The sequence below is a fragment of the Schistocerca nitens genome, chromosome 6, assembly GCF_023898315.1.
Source record: "Schistocerca nitens isolate TAMUIC-IGC-003100 chromosome 6, iqSchNite1.1, whole genome shotgun sequence".
Taxonomy (NCBI): Eukaryota; Metazoa; Arthropoda; class Insecta; order Orthoptera; family Acrididae; genus Schistocerca; species Schistocerca nitens.
The window spans coordinates 122,794,398-122,810,684 of NC_064619.1; the positions used below are offsets into that span (position 1 = coordinate 122,794,398).

The following is a 16,287-nucleotide window of genomic DNA, read 5'->3' on the forward strand; positions in this document are numbered from 1 at the left end:
TGGTCATTTTAATACATCTGCTGTATGCAAGGTTTTTGTAAAAGTTTGTTGTCATAATATGCCACCTGATAATTCACTCTTTGCTTTTCAGGAGAAACATTAATTAATAATAGTTAATACTTCGTGAGTGGTCTCCCTTACTGCTAAATGATTTACATTATTATTAATATGTCTTCTTTGATTATTTTTTTCATTGTGTTTTGTTTTACTTTTTGGTCTGTAATTATGTCTACCCTCTCCACACACTCCCCTCTCCTCCCAGTCGTTAATTGCACAATTTTTTTTTTCTCTTGAAACTCTGTCTTGATCATTCCTGGACTGAGGCTAGCACTGTGCTTACCAGTGTACAACCCTGATCAACCTCCTGCTCTCTTCGACACCTCCCCCATAGTCTTGATCTCCCCTCATCCTCGCAAATAGGTGGGGCCCTTTCAACGTTCTGCAACCTATCCCTCTCACCAACCTGAGTAAGGACCTAATAATCCCAAAATCTAGGACAGAGCTATGTGCTTTTATATGTGTCTGTTGGCAGTAATGAACGGTTCCCCTCCTGAAGCCAAGTATTGGCCAGCAATACTATCTTAGAATTTAAATGGTGGGAAAGAATATCATTTTTTAAATCAGTTCTAATATTGCACACATAAAAGGAAAGAAAGGAAGATTGGTATTTATTGCCCTGTTGATGATAAGGTCATTAGAGATAGATACATAAAGGGTAAACATTACTTTGTATTCAGTTCAACATTGTTCCTGGTATATTTCCATACCACAGTGAGGTCAGAACAGTCTTAGTTTGCCAGTATAGTTGTATGAATCTGTGAGAAAATGGAAGTATTTGCTAGAAATTGGGAAAAAAGGAATGTATTAGTTTTCATTCCTAAAATAATATATGCAACAATTTTTTATATGTTGATTTTTTTCCCCTTCTTTAGATGATTATTATGAAGATTGTATGCATTGCACTGATGGAAGATGTGTGCAGGACATAACAGTGTGCAGTATGTTTTCCTGTTCTGGAAAACCAGGAGCTCCGTGTATGGGAGATAGTTATGACTGTTTCAATGAAACTCAAAGGTGTAACGGAGAGCTAGATTGTCGGTCTGGCCGAGATGAGGAAAACTGTCCCCGTCATAAGTGCTCTTCAGATGAACGACCGTGCCGTTCTGGACAGGGTTGTTACACCTTTGAACAAGTGTGCGATTCAAAATCTGATTGTGCTGACAACACTGATGAAACTAACTGTGGTATGTAGTTGTGGTATTTACTAATTGAAATTCATTTCTGCTTTTTCTGTTTTTATTTCTTGAGGAAGACGCTATACTCTCTTATCAGTAAGTTGCAGTAAAAATTTGGACCACTGTTAATATTGTCGCATACAGAATCTAGTACAAAGTTAACAATGCCATAGCATGTGACTGGATTCATTTAGAGCTTGATTTTGTAATTTTTCTTGGTGGAATGCCTGACAATTCATTTCTTTATAGACTTTTAAGTAAGCTTATAAAAGTAGTATTGTTTCGAGCTGTGCTGCATGCATTGTGGAATACTAGTTAGGATCGCTGGCTGGGTGGTGTGGTGCAGGTCACCAGTTTGTATATGATCACCCGCAAATAGTTGCTATTTAGTATTTATCATTTCTGGAAGGTTCTCGAAATTTCTTGTGTTTTTTGTGAAAACAAAGTTACCAATATCTCTGTGGAATTTTGACAGTTGAATCCAAGTCGTGAGTTGTATTACAAGTGTCACTTTAGTATAAAATTTTCTAGAAATTTATCTCTCGTGTTTTACAGAATCATGCTGCAGAATGAGGTTCACAATTTGTGGAAGGTTGCTTGAGCCTTAAATTATCCCCAGTGACTGAAGAGAGCTCAACAAGGCACTTTTCAAAGGGGGCAAGAGAACTGAATCACCACTGCCTTATCCTTTTAATGTCCTTATGCTGCAAAATCCTGAAGCCTGTACATTGATGCAGCTCTTGTAAGCATAAGCGAGCCTTGTGAAAAAGAAACCTACCTGCTTTTGTGTGTGCACAGATAGTGTACAAGAGCATGGTACTTCAAAATACACCTACCTTAATACCGCATACTATCATGCCAATTCATGGACTGGAGCACTTTTTGTTAGTAACTTCAAAATGCACACTCAGTGCATTCTCCCCACAATTAGAGAATATCAGGTGCTTTAATTGTAAAAAGAGTTTGTGTCAATAACTAAATAAGACGTTGAACCACCATTTAAAATAAGCCTGTCTTTATTTGGAAATGCGGTGGCTTCATAAAGCACTATATTACAAAATAGCAATTCTGTAAATTCACTTGTATGTGGCACCAAAATAATGTCATGCATGCACCTATCCATACACGCTTTAATCAGCACTAATGAGGTGCTATAAAATGTACGAAAGAAAAGTTCGGAGTAGGTATTAAAATCCATGGAGAAGAAAGAAAAACTTTGAGGTTTGCTGATGACATTGTAATTCTGTCAGAGACAGCAAAGGACTTGGAAGAGCAGTTGAACGGAATGGACAGTGTCTTGAAAGGAGGGTATAAGATGAACATCAACAAAAGCAAAACAAGGATAATGGAATGTAGTCGAATTAAGTCGGGTGATGCTGAGGGAATTAGATTAGGAAATGATACACTTAAAGTAGTAAAGGAGTTTTGCTATTTGGGGAGCAAAATAACTGACGATGGTCAAAGTAGAGAGGATATAAAATGCAGACTGGCAATGGCAAGGAAAGCGTTTCTGAAGAAGAGATATTTGTTAACATCGAGTATTGATTTAAGTGTCAGGAAGTCGTTTCTGAAAGTATTTGTATGGAGTGTAGTCATGTATGGAAGTGAAACATGGACGATAAATAGTTTGGACAAGAAGAGAATAGAAGCTTTCGAAATGTGGTGCTACAGAAGAATGCTGAAGATTAGATGGGTAGATCACATAACTAATGAGGAGGTATTGAATAGAGGAGTTTGTGGCACAACTTGACTAGAAGAAGGGATCGGTTGGTAGGACACGTTCTGAGGCATCAAGGGATCACCCATTTAGTACTGGAGGGCAGCATGGAGGGTAAAAATCGTAGAGGGAGACCAAGAGATGAATACACTAAACAGATACAGAAGGATGTAGGCTGCAGCAGGTACTGGGAGATGAAGAAGCTTGCACAGGATAGAGTAGCATGGTGAGCTGCATCAAACCAGTCTCAGGACTGAAGACCACAACAACAACATAAAATTATATAGCGTGTTGGAATAATAGTCAGACCAAAGGCACTGAACACAATAAACTGATTGTCCGCCGTGCAGGATTTACGTATTAGCTGTGAAGAATAACATTGCAAATCAGGCTGAAACCCTTGAAAATTACTACTCATTAAACAAAGTTAAGAATTCAAGCACTTATTTGCTGACGCTAGTAATCGCAACCATACAGCCATCAGGGATCAGAAAATATCGCCATGACGACACAGGCATGAAGCAGTATTTGAGAGATGTGCCAGCATGTTTTGATGTGTGGCCATCTTTAACACTTGAGCGTAACATTACATGAGAAGTTGGGTGGTTATGAAGTCAAAGCGATGCATAGTGTCCTTTTCATAAAACCGCATGTAAAATGACCACAAAATGCTGTTTTTGCCCCAAGATAACTTTTCGCCTTAATAATAACTTTTTGAAGCTGTTAGTGATATAAGCTGTCATATGCATGTCCACCACATGTTCATTTCTCCCACGTACTCTGCCACAATGCTTTCTGCCTCAAAATGTGGATGTTACACCTATATATCTCTTGCGATTCAGTGTCATATGACAAAACTAAAATCCGTTTGTTCATCCTAAAAAATACCATTACAGCTACAAATGTCATCTGAGTGCATTACCATTCCTCCCTTTTATCAGCTCCCAGTAGTGTGCTCAGAAAGTGTTAAAAACTTGCATACATGAAAAAGAAACTTGGACAAATGCGTATAGTTTCAGTTGTTGAGAGCAATGTTACCCTGCAAGCTCTTTGTCAGGAAAGCCTTAGGGCACTCGAAACTGGTGATTAATGTCTGGATTTGATACCTATTCAGAGCTCTTTTGTTTCTTCGTTTGTTGTCATCGGTGTCAACGTACTGGCTGAAAAATAGTGGGTGGACATGCGCTACTTCTGTTAATGATGTAGCCGACAGATGCACAGTTGCATTTCACAGTTTTTTACTTTCACTTTTCAGAACCCCCCAATAATACACAGTTATTTATGGCCAGTGCATTATTGTTCTAACTTCCTGTAAGCCTCATTAATAGTTAGCAGGCGAACCATCCACATACTGCTACAATAGTTTACTGTTGAACAACAACCATTAAAAGCCTAACCACAAAGTTCACAGTTCTTGAAGAATGGAAAGGTACATATGGAGCAGACAGTCACTGTTTTAACACATGGCCTAACTCTGTAACACTTATTACATTGTTAAGTTGATGCATTGTTGTTGTTCTAATCAACACAGGCTCTTCGTCTGGAACTCAGCCATGGACTGACTGACTCATGACCAAAAATTGGGCCCTTATATATTAACACAGTAATAGGTGCTGAAACTACACATTTGTTCTAAGTTTAATTTACGGAAATTAAAATTAAAAATTAACTCGTTCGATTAACTGAATACATCAAAAAATTGGTTCCTTTTAACAGTTTCTTCTACTACAAGAGTTAGTCCAAATTATTTGTTTAAATCATGAAATTAACAAATTTAAGTATGCAAACAATACTTTTGACAAAACTGTTAATTACTTTGGAATTAATGAAGGGTAGGTTTTGCTAACATGTTTTCGGATAGAGCCAAATAGATACTTTAAGAATACAATTAGTTGTTCCTCCAAATGTTTGTACTTAGTACAGAATTTATATTTTTTTATCCGCCAACAATAGAATTTAAGTTACGAAACAATTACTGATTTTACCCTATAACAACAGATACTAACTAGGAATAGTCAAAATAAATTAGAAAATCGAGTACATACATAAAACTAAGCACAAAATTAGATCTGGTGTTACATTCTTTAAATCTGAGGGCCAATCTTTCTCTTTTTTGAAAATACAGATTATACTCATGTATGTTATTGGTAATTGGTTCAAAAATGAAAAAACGAATTTAAGTAGGCAGATGGCAAAACAGGAGGGGAAGAAAAAATATCCCAGCTTGCTTCGTCACATACTCTACCTGTGTGCAGGTAGTTTCAGATATTTCCATACATTCCATCTATTTTACTGTTTTATTGGTGTATACAGTCTTTCATATTTCTCCCAACCTTAATGTGCTTGCGTGAACAGCGCAGCAGAAAATCTCATTGCCGTCAAACAAAATTCGTTCTGACCCATTCCATTGCTAAGTTACTGTTTCTAATTACTTTTCAGTAGCAGGGGTCCTACTGGAATGGCCTGTCTCACTTTGCCAGACAGGTGAACTATAAGCTTCAAAAGACAGTTAATGATGCATCCACTAAAACAATAAAATGTTTTCCCTTGTTCCTCCTCACATTCCTTACATAATTACAACTAAGTACACTTATTTCCTACCAGACTTTCGTCATTTCCTAAAATCATTAGCAGGTGCAGTCGGGCTAAATTTCTCCCATTCAGAAATCACTATATCAGAAAATATCATTTTTGTACACCTGTAAACACATTTTATATCTGATATTATAGCGTCATTATCAGCAGCAGTAGTAGTGATAGGAAAAGTAGTAGAAATACTGCTAGTATTGATACTATTAATTCTCTGCCAGTAGTATTACATTGTCATAAGATATATGCAAATATTGTTGCAAATCATTTTTTATTCTATTAATACCATTTTATTACTATTTATCTTATTTAAATTATTATCATCTCTTAACAGCTAAGACGGCCTTGGTAGCCAGCGACTGTGCTCATGTATGTGTTAAGTTGCATTTGTGTGTGTGTGTGTGGGGGGGGGGGGGGGCATTGTCTAATTCTGATGAAGGCCTTTTTGGCTGAAAGCTTACTTGCTTAAGTCCATTTTGTTGGATCTATTTGTGACTCAGCCCCTCAGTAGCAACTATTCTTTTCATAATAAGCCATTGAGATGTGAAAAGAGCTATATGTGTAAAACACTTAACTGATGCAAGAAAGGACCTGAAGGTCCCAATTTGGTCAGGTTGAGTAAATAAATAAAATATATTATAGTATTTTTAATTAACTTATGATTTTCACTTTTAGTATCCTATCACTTTTAGATCAAGATATTTAAGCCTTCTAAAATGTCTTTATTTGAGCACTGAAACTCAGAAATAACTAATTGGGTTGCACTTAGGCACAGTAACATATTGTGAAACTGGTCTAGTTTGTGATTGTGGGAGCCAAGGATAAGGGCAAAATTGCTCAGATTTATTCATTTCTTGGTGCAGCAGTTAATAGCCATTCTTGTTGTATCCATAAGTAATATTTACAGTTTTCAATTATTTAATTTAATTTTTGTGAGAGTTCCAAACACAACTCTTAACCAGAGGGCCTTAGGAACTTTCCCTCTTTGTTTTTCTTCATTATTGTAATATTTGAAGGTCAGTTTCCTGTAACAGTACTGTACGCTTCTCAAAAGCATACAGAAAAATTGGATTTGAAGATTTGCAAACACTATTAAGCAAAAAACGTTTCCAGCATTTTTAAATGCTTGTCTTGTCTTGTCAGTCTTGTAATCATGACGTCACTGGTAGCAACAACTATCTTTCTTCTTTTTCCCAAATTGAAATGATTTTATTTTTAATTAGTAATTGAATAAAAATTAGTTACTGACAATGAATTAGCTACTTTTACTACAAAATTACAAATCAGTATATTTATTAATTAACATTTCAATTTGATAATAAACACAGAAGTTTAAAACAAATTGCTGCTAGTGAGAATTGACACAGTGACAGCACAATTACTAGATTAGAATCCTATGCCTTCAGCAACAGGGAGCTGTAAAAATGCTGCAAATGTTTTATACATAATAGCAATTAATTATTCCAATAGCAATTAATTATTCCAATTTTTTTTTTAGAAATATATCGTACTGCTGTAGAAAACTGATGTCTAGCCACTGACTTTTGAATCCTGTACTGATGAAGAAAATCAAAGAGGTCTGACCACAAGGTCCCTTTGTAAGATTAAAAATTTTAACTGATTTTGGAATCAATTTTCTTTTTATAGATGACACATGTATAGGAAGGCATAAATGCAGCGATGGTCGCGGATGTTATTCCAGTGTTGAACGGTGTGATGGAGTACACAACTGTATGGATAATTCTGATGAGGAAAATTGCTATAGAAGATTTCAGTGTGACGATGGAAATTATATACCACATTCTGAATGGTGCGATGGACAAGAAAACTGTAAAGATGGAAGTGATGAACAAGGGTGTATCAAGGTAAATATAATTGGAATTTCATGCTTTACACAGGACAGGATTTAATATCTTAAAGAATGGGAAGGAGTGTGTATGTTGTTGTTGTGGTTTTCAGTCTGAGGGCTGGTTTGATGCAGCATTCCATGCTACTTTATCCTGTGCAAGCTTTTTCACCCAGAATAACTACTGCAATGTACATCCTTCTGCAACTGCTTACTGTATCCATCTATCCATCTCTTGGTTTCCCTGTATGATTTAACACCCCCCCCCCCCCCCAACAACACACACACACACACACACACACACACTTCCATCCAGTAATAAATTGGTGATGCCTTGGTGTCTCAAAATGTACCCCCCAACCGATCAGATGATTGCGTGACATGGCTTCCCCATCTTCATCAACTTAAGGAGATGTGTTGGTCACTCCTCACTGCTCATCAGTGCCTCAGCAGTACCAATTGGGGCACTGACCACTCTGCTCCAATATGACTCTACACAGCATTGGTCCAGTCATGTCTAGATAACGGGAGTCTCGCAGACCACTCGACATCACCTACGAGATCATAGATTCTAGACCTAACACCCCGTTACGGGATTCGACCAACCCTGTGATCACCCTTCTAGTGGATGCAAGGATTCCATCGCTGTGGGTTCTGTGCCAACAGCAGTTCATTGCTTATGGGTTATGCATCTGCTGTTCCCCGGAGCACCCACTAACATCTCCTCTTTCCGGATACGGAGATCCACCTCCCGCAATGGCAACCCATGGTGCATGCCTCACCCACAGCTCTGTGTTGACCTATCACAAGGTCCGAAAGATTGGCTCATCCTGAGGCCACCTTCCACCAATTCTCCTCCATTCTTGGTGCGTTTTGGGTTTCAGAAGTAGGCCACACTGATGGCGTGATGATCGCCAGTCATGCTGGCTTGCTTACATTCATGTAGGATTTAATGAACTCCATTCCTTGCCAGATGTCTGCAGTATTTTCACTGTCGCGTTGCTGCACTGGTGAGCCCTTCCTCATCTGTTGGAAATCTTTGAGCAGTTTACAAGTTATTGACCAGTGTAACCCTCACCGTCTCTAGGTCCTGACTCTCCAGGATTCCTTTTTTATCTTCAAACAGGGATGCTCAGGGACACCTGTCTCGATCCAGGTCACATTGGGATCCCGGGGAATGAACTCACTGATAGGCTGGCCAAATTGGCTACCGACAAGGTCTTGAGATCAGTATTGTGGAATTGGACTTTTGATTGGTATTACGCCATCAAGTACTAAGGATTTGGAATACAGAACGGTTTGCCGAACAAACTACGGGCAATAAAGAACATGCCAAATTTGTAGGGGTCCTCCGTGTGGGCCTCTCGCTAGCACTCCATTGTCCTTGCCGGCTCTGCATCTGTCATATTTGGCTGACTCATGTCATCTCCTCCATCACGAGGATCCACCCCACTGTCATTGTGGTGCCCATTTGATGGTGGTCCGCATTTTGCTGGACTGACCTAATCTAGCAGCACTGCGGCGGCCTCATAATCTTCCTGACTTGCTATCCTGGTGTTAGTGGACAATGCCTCAGCAGTTGACCTGGTTTTACAGTTTATTCATGAATGGAGTATTCACCACTCTCTCTAAGGGAGGACACCTCAGCCTTTTCGGCACATTGAGGGGTTGGCAGGATGCTCTGTAGTGTCCTCTGCCCCAACAGGCTGTCTGGACTTGGTGGACTGCCCCAGTCTCACCCTACTGGCTCGTTTTGCTCTTCTTCCTCCTCCTCCCATGTTCTGTCTGACTTGACATTCTTTTCTGTTTTCCTGTGCTTCTCTTGCCCTGTCTGTGTCACTAGTCTTTCCTGGATATTGTTGAGTTGGATGCTTCTGGTAAGCAGCGGGGGAGGGGGGGGGGTCATGTCCCCCCTTGCTCTTTGTGTCTTGGGGAACTCGCCCACCTTTCTTCCTATCCCCCCCTTTTCTTCTTCCTTGTTCCTTTCTGTAGGCTTTGTTGGCCTTTGGCAGACCTTGGGGGCTTTCTTTCCTTGGGTTTTGTGGACTAGGCCTTTCTTTGGTGTGTAGTTTTGTTGACTTGCGTGTTCCAAGTAGGACAGACCAATGACTTCGTAGGTTTGCCGCTTTAATCATTAAGCCAACCAACCACCCATCAACATTAACTGAATTTTGACATCTGTCGTTCTTTCCACACCAAAAAATCTCTCTTATACAGTGTGGCCACACATGGACAATGCATCTGCAGTAACAAGAATTCCATAGTCCAGTATGTGAAGGCCTTATTAAGGTCTTCAAAGGCTGTCAGTATAACCCATACCTGATCCAGACAGATTTCCTCTGCCATACCTTCACAGTCCTCCAACAATCTCCAAGAACCAGCCACACTGGAACTCCCCTATCACCCAAAATTGCTATTTTTTGTTGTTCACAGAAATGAGGAACATCTTAACATACGTCCTTCCCATCTCTCCTGAAGTTGTATTCCACCACCTTTCCAAACAATACAATAACCCCCCCCCATGAACCATGGACCATGCCGTTGGTGGGGAGGCTTGCGTGCCTCAACGATACAGATAGCCGTACCGTAGGTGCAACCACAACGGAGGGGTATCTGTTGAGAGGCCAGACAAACATGTGCTTCCTGAAGAGGGGCAGCAGGCTTTTCAGTAGTTGCAAGCGTGGAATGTCAGATCCCTTAATCGGGCAGGTAGGTTAGAAAATTTAAAAAGGGAAATGGATAGGTTGAAGTTAGATATAGTGGGAATTAGTGAAGTTCGGTGGCAGGAGGAACAAGACTTTTGGTCAGGTGAATACAGGGTTATAAATACAAAATCAAATAGGGTAATGCAGGAGTAGGTTTAATAATGAATAAAAAACTAGGAGTACGGGTAGGCTACTACAAACAGCATAGTGAACGCATTATTGTAGCAAAGATAGACACGAAGCCCACGCCTACTACAGTAGTACAAGTTTATATGCCAACTAGCTCTGCAGATGACGAAGAAATTGATGAAATGTATGATGAGATAAAAGAAATTATTCAGGTAGTGAAGGGAGACGAAAATTTAATAGTCATGGGTGACTGGAATTCAAGAGCAGGAAAAGGGAGAGAAGGAAACATAGTAGGTGAATATGGATTGGGGCTAAGAAATGAAAGAGGAAGCCGTCTGGTAGAATTTTGCGCAGAGCATAACTTAATCATAGGTAACACTTGGTTTGAGAATCATAAAAGAAGGTTGTATACGTGGAAGAACCCTGGAGATACTAAACGGTATCAGATAGATTATATAATGGTAAGACAAGAGATTTAGGAACCAGGTTTTAAATTGTAAGACATTTCCAGGGGCAGATGTGGATTCGGACCACAATCTACTGGTTATGAACTGTAGATTAAAACTGAAGAAACTGCAAAAAGGTGGGAATTTAAGGAGATGGGACCTGGATAAACTGACTAAAACAGAGGTTGTACAAAGTTTCAGGGAGAGCATAAGGAAACAATTGACAAGAATGGGGGAACAAATACAGTAGAAGAAGAATGGGTAGCTTTGAGGGATGAAGTAGTGAAGGTAGCAGAGGATCACATAGGTAAAAAGACGAGGGCTAGTAGAAATCCTTGGGTAACAGAAGATATATTGAATTTAATTGACGAAAGAAGTAAATATAAAAATGCAGTAAATGAAGCAGGCAAAAAGGAATACAAACGTCTCCAAAAATGAGATCGACAGGAAGTGCAAAATGGCTAACCAGGGATGGCTAGAGGACAATGTAACGATGTAGAGGCTTATCTCACTAGGGGTAAGATAGACACTGCCTACAGGAAAATTAAAGAGACCTTTGGAGAAAGGTCAACCACTTGCATGAATATCACGAGCTTTGATGGGAACCCAGTTCTAAGCAAAGAAGGGAAAGCCGAAAGGTGGAAGGAGTATATAGAGGGTCTATACAAGGGCGATGTATTTGAGGACAATATTATGGAAATGGAAGAGGATGTAGATGAAGATGAAATGGGAGATATGATCCTGCATGAAGAGTTTGACAGAGCACTGAAAGACCTGAGTAGAAACAAGGCCCCCGGAGTACACAACATTCCATTAGAACTACTGACAGCCTTAGGAGGGCCAGTCTTGACAAAACTCTACCATCTGGTGAGCAAGATGTATGAGACAGGGGAAATACCCTCAGACTTCAAGAAGAATATAATAATTCCAATCCCAAAGTAAGCAGGTGTTGACAGATGTGAAAATTACCGAACTATCAGTTTAATAAGTCACAGCTGCAAAATACTAACGCGAATTCTTTACAGACGAATGGAAAAACTGATAGAAGCCAACCTCGGGGAAGATCAGTTTGGATTCCGTAGAAATGTTGGAACACGTGAGGCAATACTGACCCTACAACTTATCTTAGAAGAAAGATTAAGGAAAGGCAAACCTACGTTTCTAGCATTTGTAGACTTAGAGAAAGCTTTTGACAATGTTGATTGGAATACTCTCTATCAAATTCTGAAGGTGTCAGGGGTAAAATACCAGGAGCAAAAGGCTATTTACAATTTGTACAGAAACCAGATGTCAGTTATAAGAGTCGAGGGGTATGAAGGGGAAGCAGTGGTTGGGAAGGGAGTGAGACAGGGTTGTAGCCTATCCCCGATGTTATTCAATCTGTATATTGAGCAAGCAATAAAGGAAACAAAAGAAAAGTTAGGAGTAGGTATTAAAATCCATGGCGAAGAAATAAAAACTTTGAGGTTCGCCGATGTCATTGTAATTCTGTCAGAGACAGCAAAGGACTTGGAAGAGCAGTTGAACGGAATGGACAGTGTCTTGAGAGGAGGGTACAAGATGAACATAAACAAAAGCAAAACGAGGATAATGGAATGTAGTCAAATTAAGTCGGGTGATGCTGAGGGAATGGAAATGAGACACTTAAAGTAGTAAAGGAGTTTTGCTATTTGGGGAGCAAAATAACTGATGACGGTCGAAGTAGAGAGGATATAAAATGTAGACTGGCAATGGCAAGGAAAGCGTTTCTGAAGAAGAAAAATTTGTTAACATCAAGTATATATTTAAATGTCAGGAAGTCGTTTCTGAAAGTATTTGTATGGAGTGTAGCCATGTATTGAAGTTAAACGTGGATGATAAATAGTTTGGACAAGAAGAGAATAGAAGCTTTCGAATTGTGGTGCTACAGAAGAATGCTGAAGATTAGATGGGTAGATCACATAACTAATGAGAAGGTATTGAATAGAATTGGGGAGAAGAGGAGCTTGTGGCACAACTTGACTAGAAGAAGGGATCGGTTGGTAGGACATGTTCTGAGACATCGAGGGATCACCAATTTAGTAATGGAGGGCAGAGTGGAGGGTAAAAATCGTAGAGGGAGACCAAGAGATGAATACACTAAGCAGATTCAGAAGGATGTAGGCTGCAGTAGGTACTGGGAGATGAAGCAGCTTGCACAGGATAGAGTAGCATGGACAGCTGCATCAAACCAGTCTCAGATCTGAAGACCACAACAACAACAACAACAACAACAAAAATAACAATAACATAGGCCATCCTTATGACATGCCCATTCCCAGCCCCTTGCCATAAGGGCCATATCCCTGAGGAAGACCCGGATAAAAGACCTGTCTGATACACCACCCAGCACTTTGTTCTCCAGCCCTCTCTCAGGCTTATCCTATCCAGTCAGAGGCAGGGCCTTTTGTGGATGCAGTTAGGTATATCCATCAGCTCTGCTGCAATTTCTGCAAAGTATTTTATGCATGCAAAACCACCAGCCAGCTTCCAACCTGGCTGAATGGTCACTGACAAACTATGGCCAAGATCAGAAGTGACCAACTAGTGGTGGAAGACACGTCTGAGCACAATGTGCTCAATTTCAATGGTTGCTTCACAATCCTTGTCATCTAGATCCTTCTTCCCCTCCTTCCCCCCACCCTTCCCATCAACAGCTTGTCTGAACTATGTACATCGGAGTTGTCATTGCTACAAATCTTTTGTTCCCATAATCCTCTTGGCTTCGATCTCCACTAGTGGCCTGCACCTCGCCTGCCTCCACCCTGCCCCAAGACTCTAACTTTACTCATTTCCCACATCCTCTTCCATGAGTTCTCTTCTTCCTACATTCTGTCACCCCCTCCCAATCCACTCCACATCTCACCTTGCTGCTGCACAAACTCTTATTCCTGTCCCGTTGTGTTGCCTCATACCCGGCAGTCAGCCAACCTTCCCCAAATCATCCTTACTTCCTTCCTTTGTCTCCTCACCCAGTCCACCTGACACAAGCCCTCATCACAGTCCAACTGCAGCCTCAGCACATTATACTGAGCCAGCACATTGTAGTCGTGTATATCCCTGTCGATAAATCAGTACCTCTCTATTCATTAAGTTGTGTCATTTACTCCTAAATTATTTACAATCTGCCGGGATGTTCCCTTACAACATAGTCAGAGTTGTTCAATTATTTTCACAGTATTTATGATCAAATTTTTGCTACAAATTATATGACTTATCAACAAAGGATATGTGGGAAGAGGTTGAGAGATGAACCAGTTTCCCATTACCTATTCTGACAGGATCCAAATGTGATGAGAAAGCAAAATTGGTTTGGTTGCTCATTAACAGCTCAGGTTGGAATGTGTAAAAGTGGAATCTTTTCTGCAATTTCCATTATATGTTATCTTCTTTTTGGTTTCATAACATCTCTTAATTTCGTTGTTTTTAGTGTAAGATCATAATGTCCCGGTGTTTCAAGTTACCACTTAATTTCTTAGGTGATTGGTAGATTCTTTGTTTCATAGTGCACCAGGAGACAAAAACAACATATTTATAACAGTAGCACAAAAAATAGACTTGTAACACAAAACCTAGATCATGTAAAATATTTTCATGAGGAACATAGTCAAAAAAGTTTACTTGTGTATTTATTTTCAATGTTTCAACGAGAACTCACAATCAAGTAGTTAAAATAATTATAGTGGTCTAACTTTTAATGCAACTGCTGTTTACTTTGTAAATTTCCTCATTATCAGCTAAGTGGAAGTACAGTAATAAATATAGATGGTGTAAAATATACCAGTTTAATGTATACTTTGCGCTTGTTTGTAGTTTGCCCATGTTGTGGAAAGCAAAATACTTTAAATCAAAATGTCACTATTACAGAACTCCGTAATAGCAGCAGCTATAATGGGATCCTTGCTGTGCAGTTTATTGTTGGTGATTGCTGTTGGGTGCATGTGCCGTCTGTACAGTCTGCGCCTTGCTGTTACAAACAGTTACCGTATTCACCATAACAGTGGGAGCTTTGCTACCCAGCCACCAGTGCCACACCTCGACGAAGAGTTCTTCAATCGGGAACCACCACCAGCGTACAGTGTGGCAGTCAGTGGGTGCCCTTTACAGTGTGCAGCCACACAGCCAAACAGTAGGCTGTTTGGCAATGAACACAGTATGATGCAGAGACATCAACATTTGAGCAGCAGGCGCATGTCCCGCAGACATTCGAATAGGAGGAGGAGTCAGAGGAATATTATGGTCACAGTACCTCCACACTGTGATCCTAATGTCACGCTCGGCTTGCAGTCCCAAACTGTGACACCAAATTATACTGGTCTTACAAGCAGCCAGTTGCCAGTTCTCACTCAGTCTTCCGGTGCAGTGTCAGGAGCAAATGACCCTGTTTTAGTTCAACAGGGTGAGGCAATACTACCAGCTGAAAACACAAATAATAAGTTAAATAATACAGTTAGCGGTGTTCCCCAGCCTGCAGCACTTGTGCCAAATCAGGTAGCAGAAAACTTGCCCCCTCATGCTCTTTATGAAACCTGTATTTTAAATATACCTGTAGTTCAAACTCCTGCAAGAACGGTTTCCCCATCTCATTCCTGTATAACATCTGCATCAGAATCTCCGAGCAGGAATAGTGTCACCTCGTCAACAAGTTTGCTTTCGTACCTCTCGGGTGATGAGGATGAACAGCTCTTAGTCGTTCCAGCTTCGTAACTCCCCCTCTTTCATCCTTTGGTTCAGAAAATTGTATGTGTAAAGGCAGAAAGTTTTGAAGTAATATTAAAGTGTAGCAGTTTAAAAAAAAAGATGGCATTTTAGAGTGTTGTGTAATTGTGGTTCAGCTTTGTGTATTTGATTGGTATATGAAGAGAAAAATAAATGAACCAATTAGCTTATGTGCTTGAGTTGTGTGTGCCTTTTGTCCCATCCAAAAATCATTTGTGTAAGCTGGTATTCATACTGTTGTCATAAAGATTTATGTTTAAATGTGTGACCTGTCCATGGTTCAGTTATTGTACATTAAAATGATCTGTAACTGTAATCATTATGATATTGTGTATGGCTTTCTAGATTTATGTTCCATAAGAAGTACAATAATAGAACAAAATTGCCATACTACTTAAGTTGAAAATATGTGATATAATGGTGGCACATGGAATCTCAATTTATTCTAGCCACACCCAATGTAAGAATAATGCTCTGTTCTTGCCCGGTATTTGGCATGTAGCAGTAAACTGCTGTGTTAGTATTTACTGTAACGTCTGTTTTGTTATATGTGCTAATTTTACATTTATTTATAGAAATATTTTGTTGTACATAATTTTGACATATTTGACCAGTAATAAAGTATTATTAGTAATAAACAAATTTGTTGTATTTTTCATTTCTGTTTGTGCTATTGCTTGAACATCGGATGATGGGAGAGGGAATAATAAGATGAATCATGAAAATTTGACCAGGGACAAGTAAAATCTCAAAAATTGCACAGTAGTGGGGATTTGGAAGTGATTAGTCATTCTACTACGGTACATAGATGATGAAAACTTAAAACTTGAAAAACCATGTAGCCTACTATGTGCATGCTATGAGAAGTCACAGCAGTTTTTAG

The 16,287-nt window shown here is 39.6% G+C and overlaps 1 protein-coding gene across 4 annotated transcripts in view; it reads left to right on the forward strand.

The window, feature by feature from the left end:
- LOC126263138 (low-density lipoprotein receptor-related protein 12-like) overlaps positions 1-16,046 on the forward strand; it is a 105,431-nt gene extending 89,385 nt beyond the window's left edge. For 3 of the 4 annotated variants that reach the window (XM_049960166.1, XM_049960164.1, XM_049960167.1), the window contains exons 6-8: positions 933-1,244; positions 7,189-7,406; positions 14,553-16,046. In XM_049960166.1, coding sequence (XP_049816123.1) covers positions 933-1,244; positions 7,189-7,406; positions 14,553-15,392 — 1,370 coding nt within the window. In that variant the 3' untranslated portion in view covers positions 15,393-16,046. The remainder of the gene's footprint in view (positions 1-932; positions 1,245-7,188; positions 7,407-14,552) is intronic. The other variant, XM_049960168.1, reaches the window with a different exon arrangement.
- Positions 16,047-16,287: the final 241 nt, after the last annotated feature.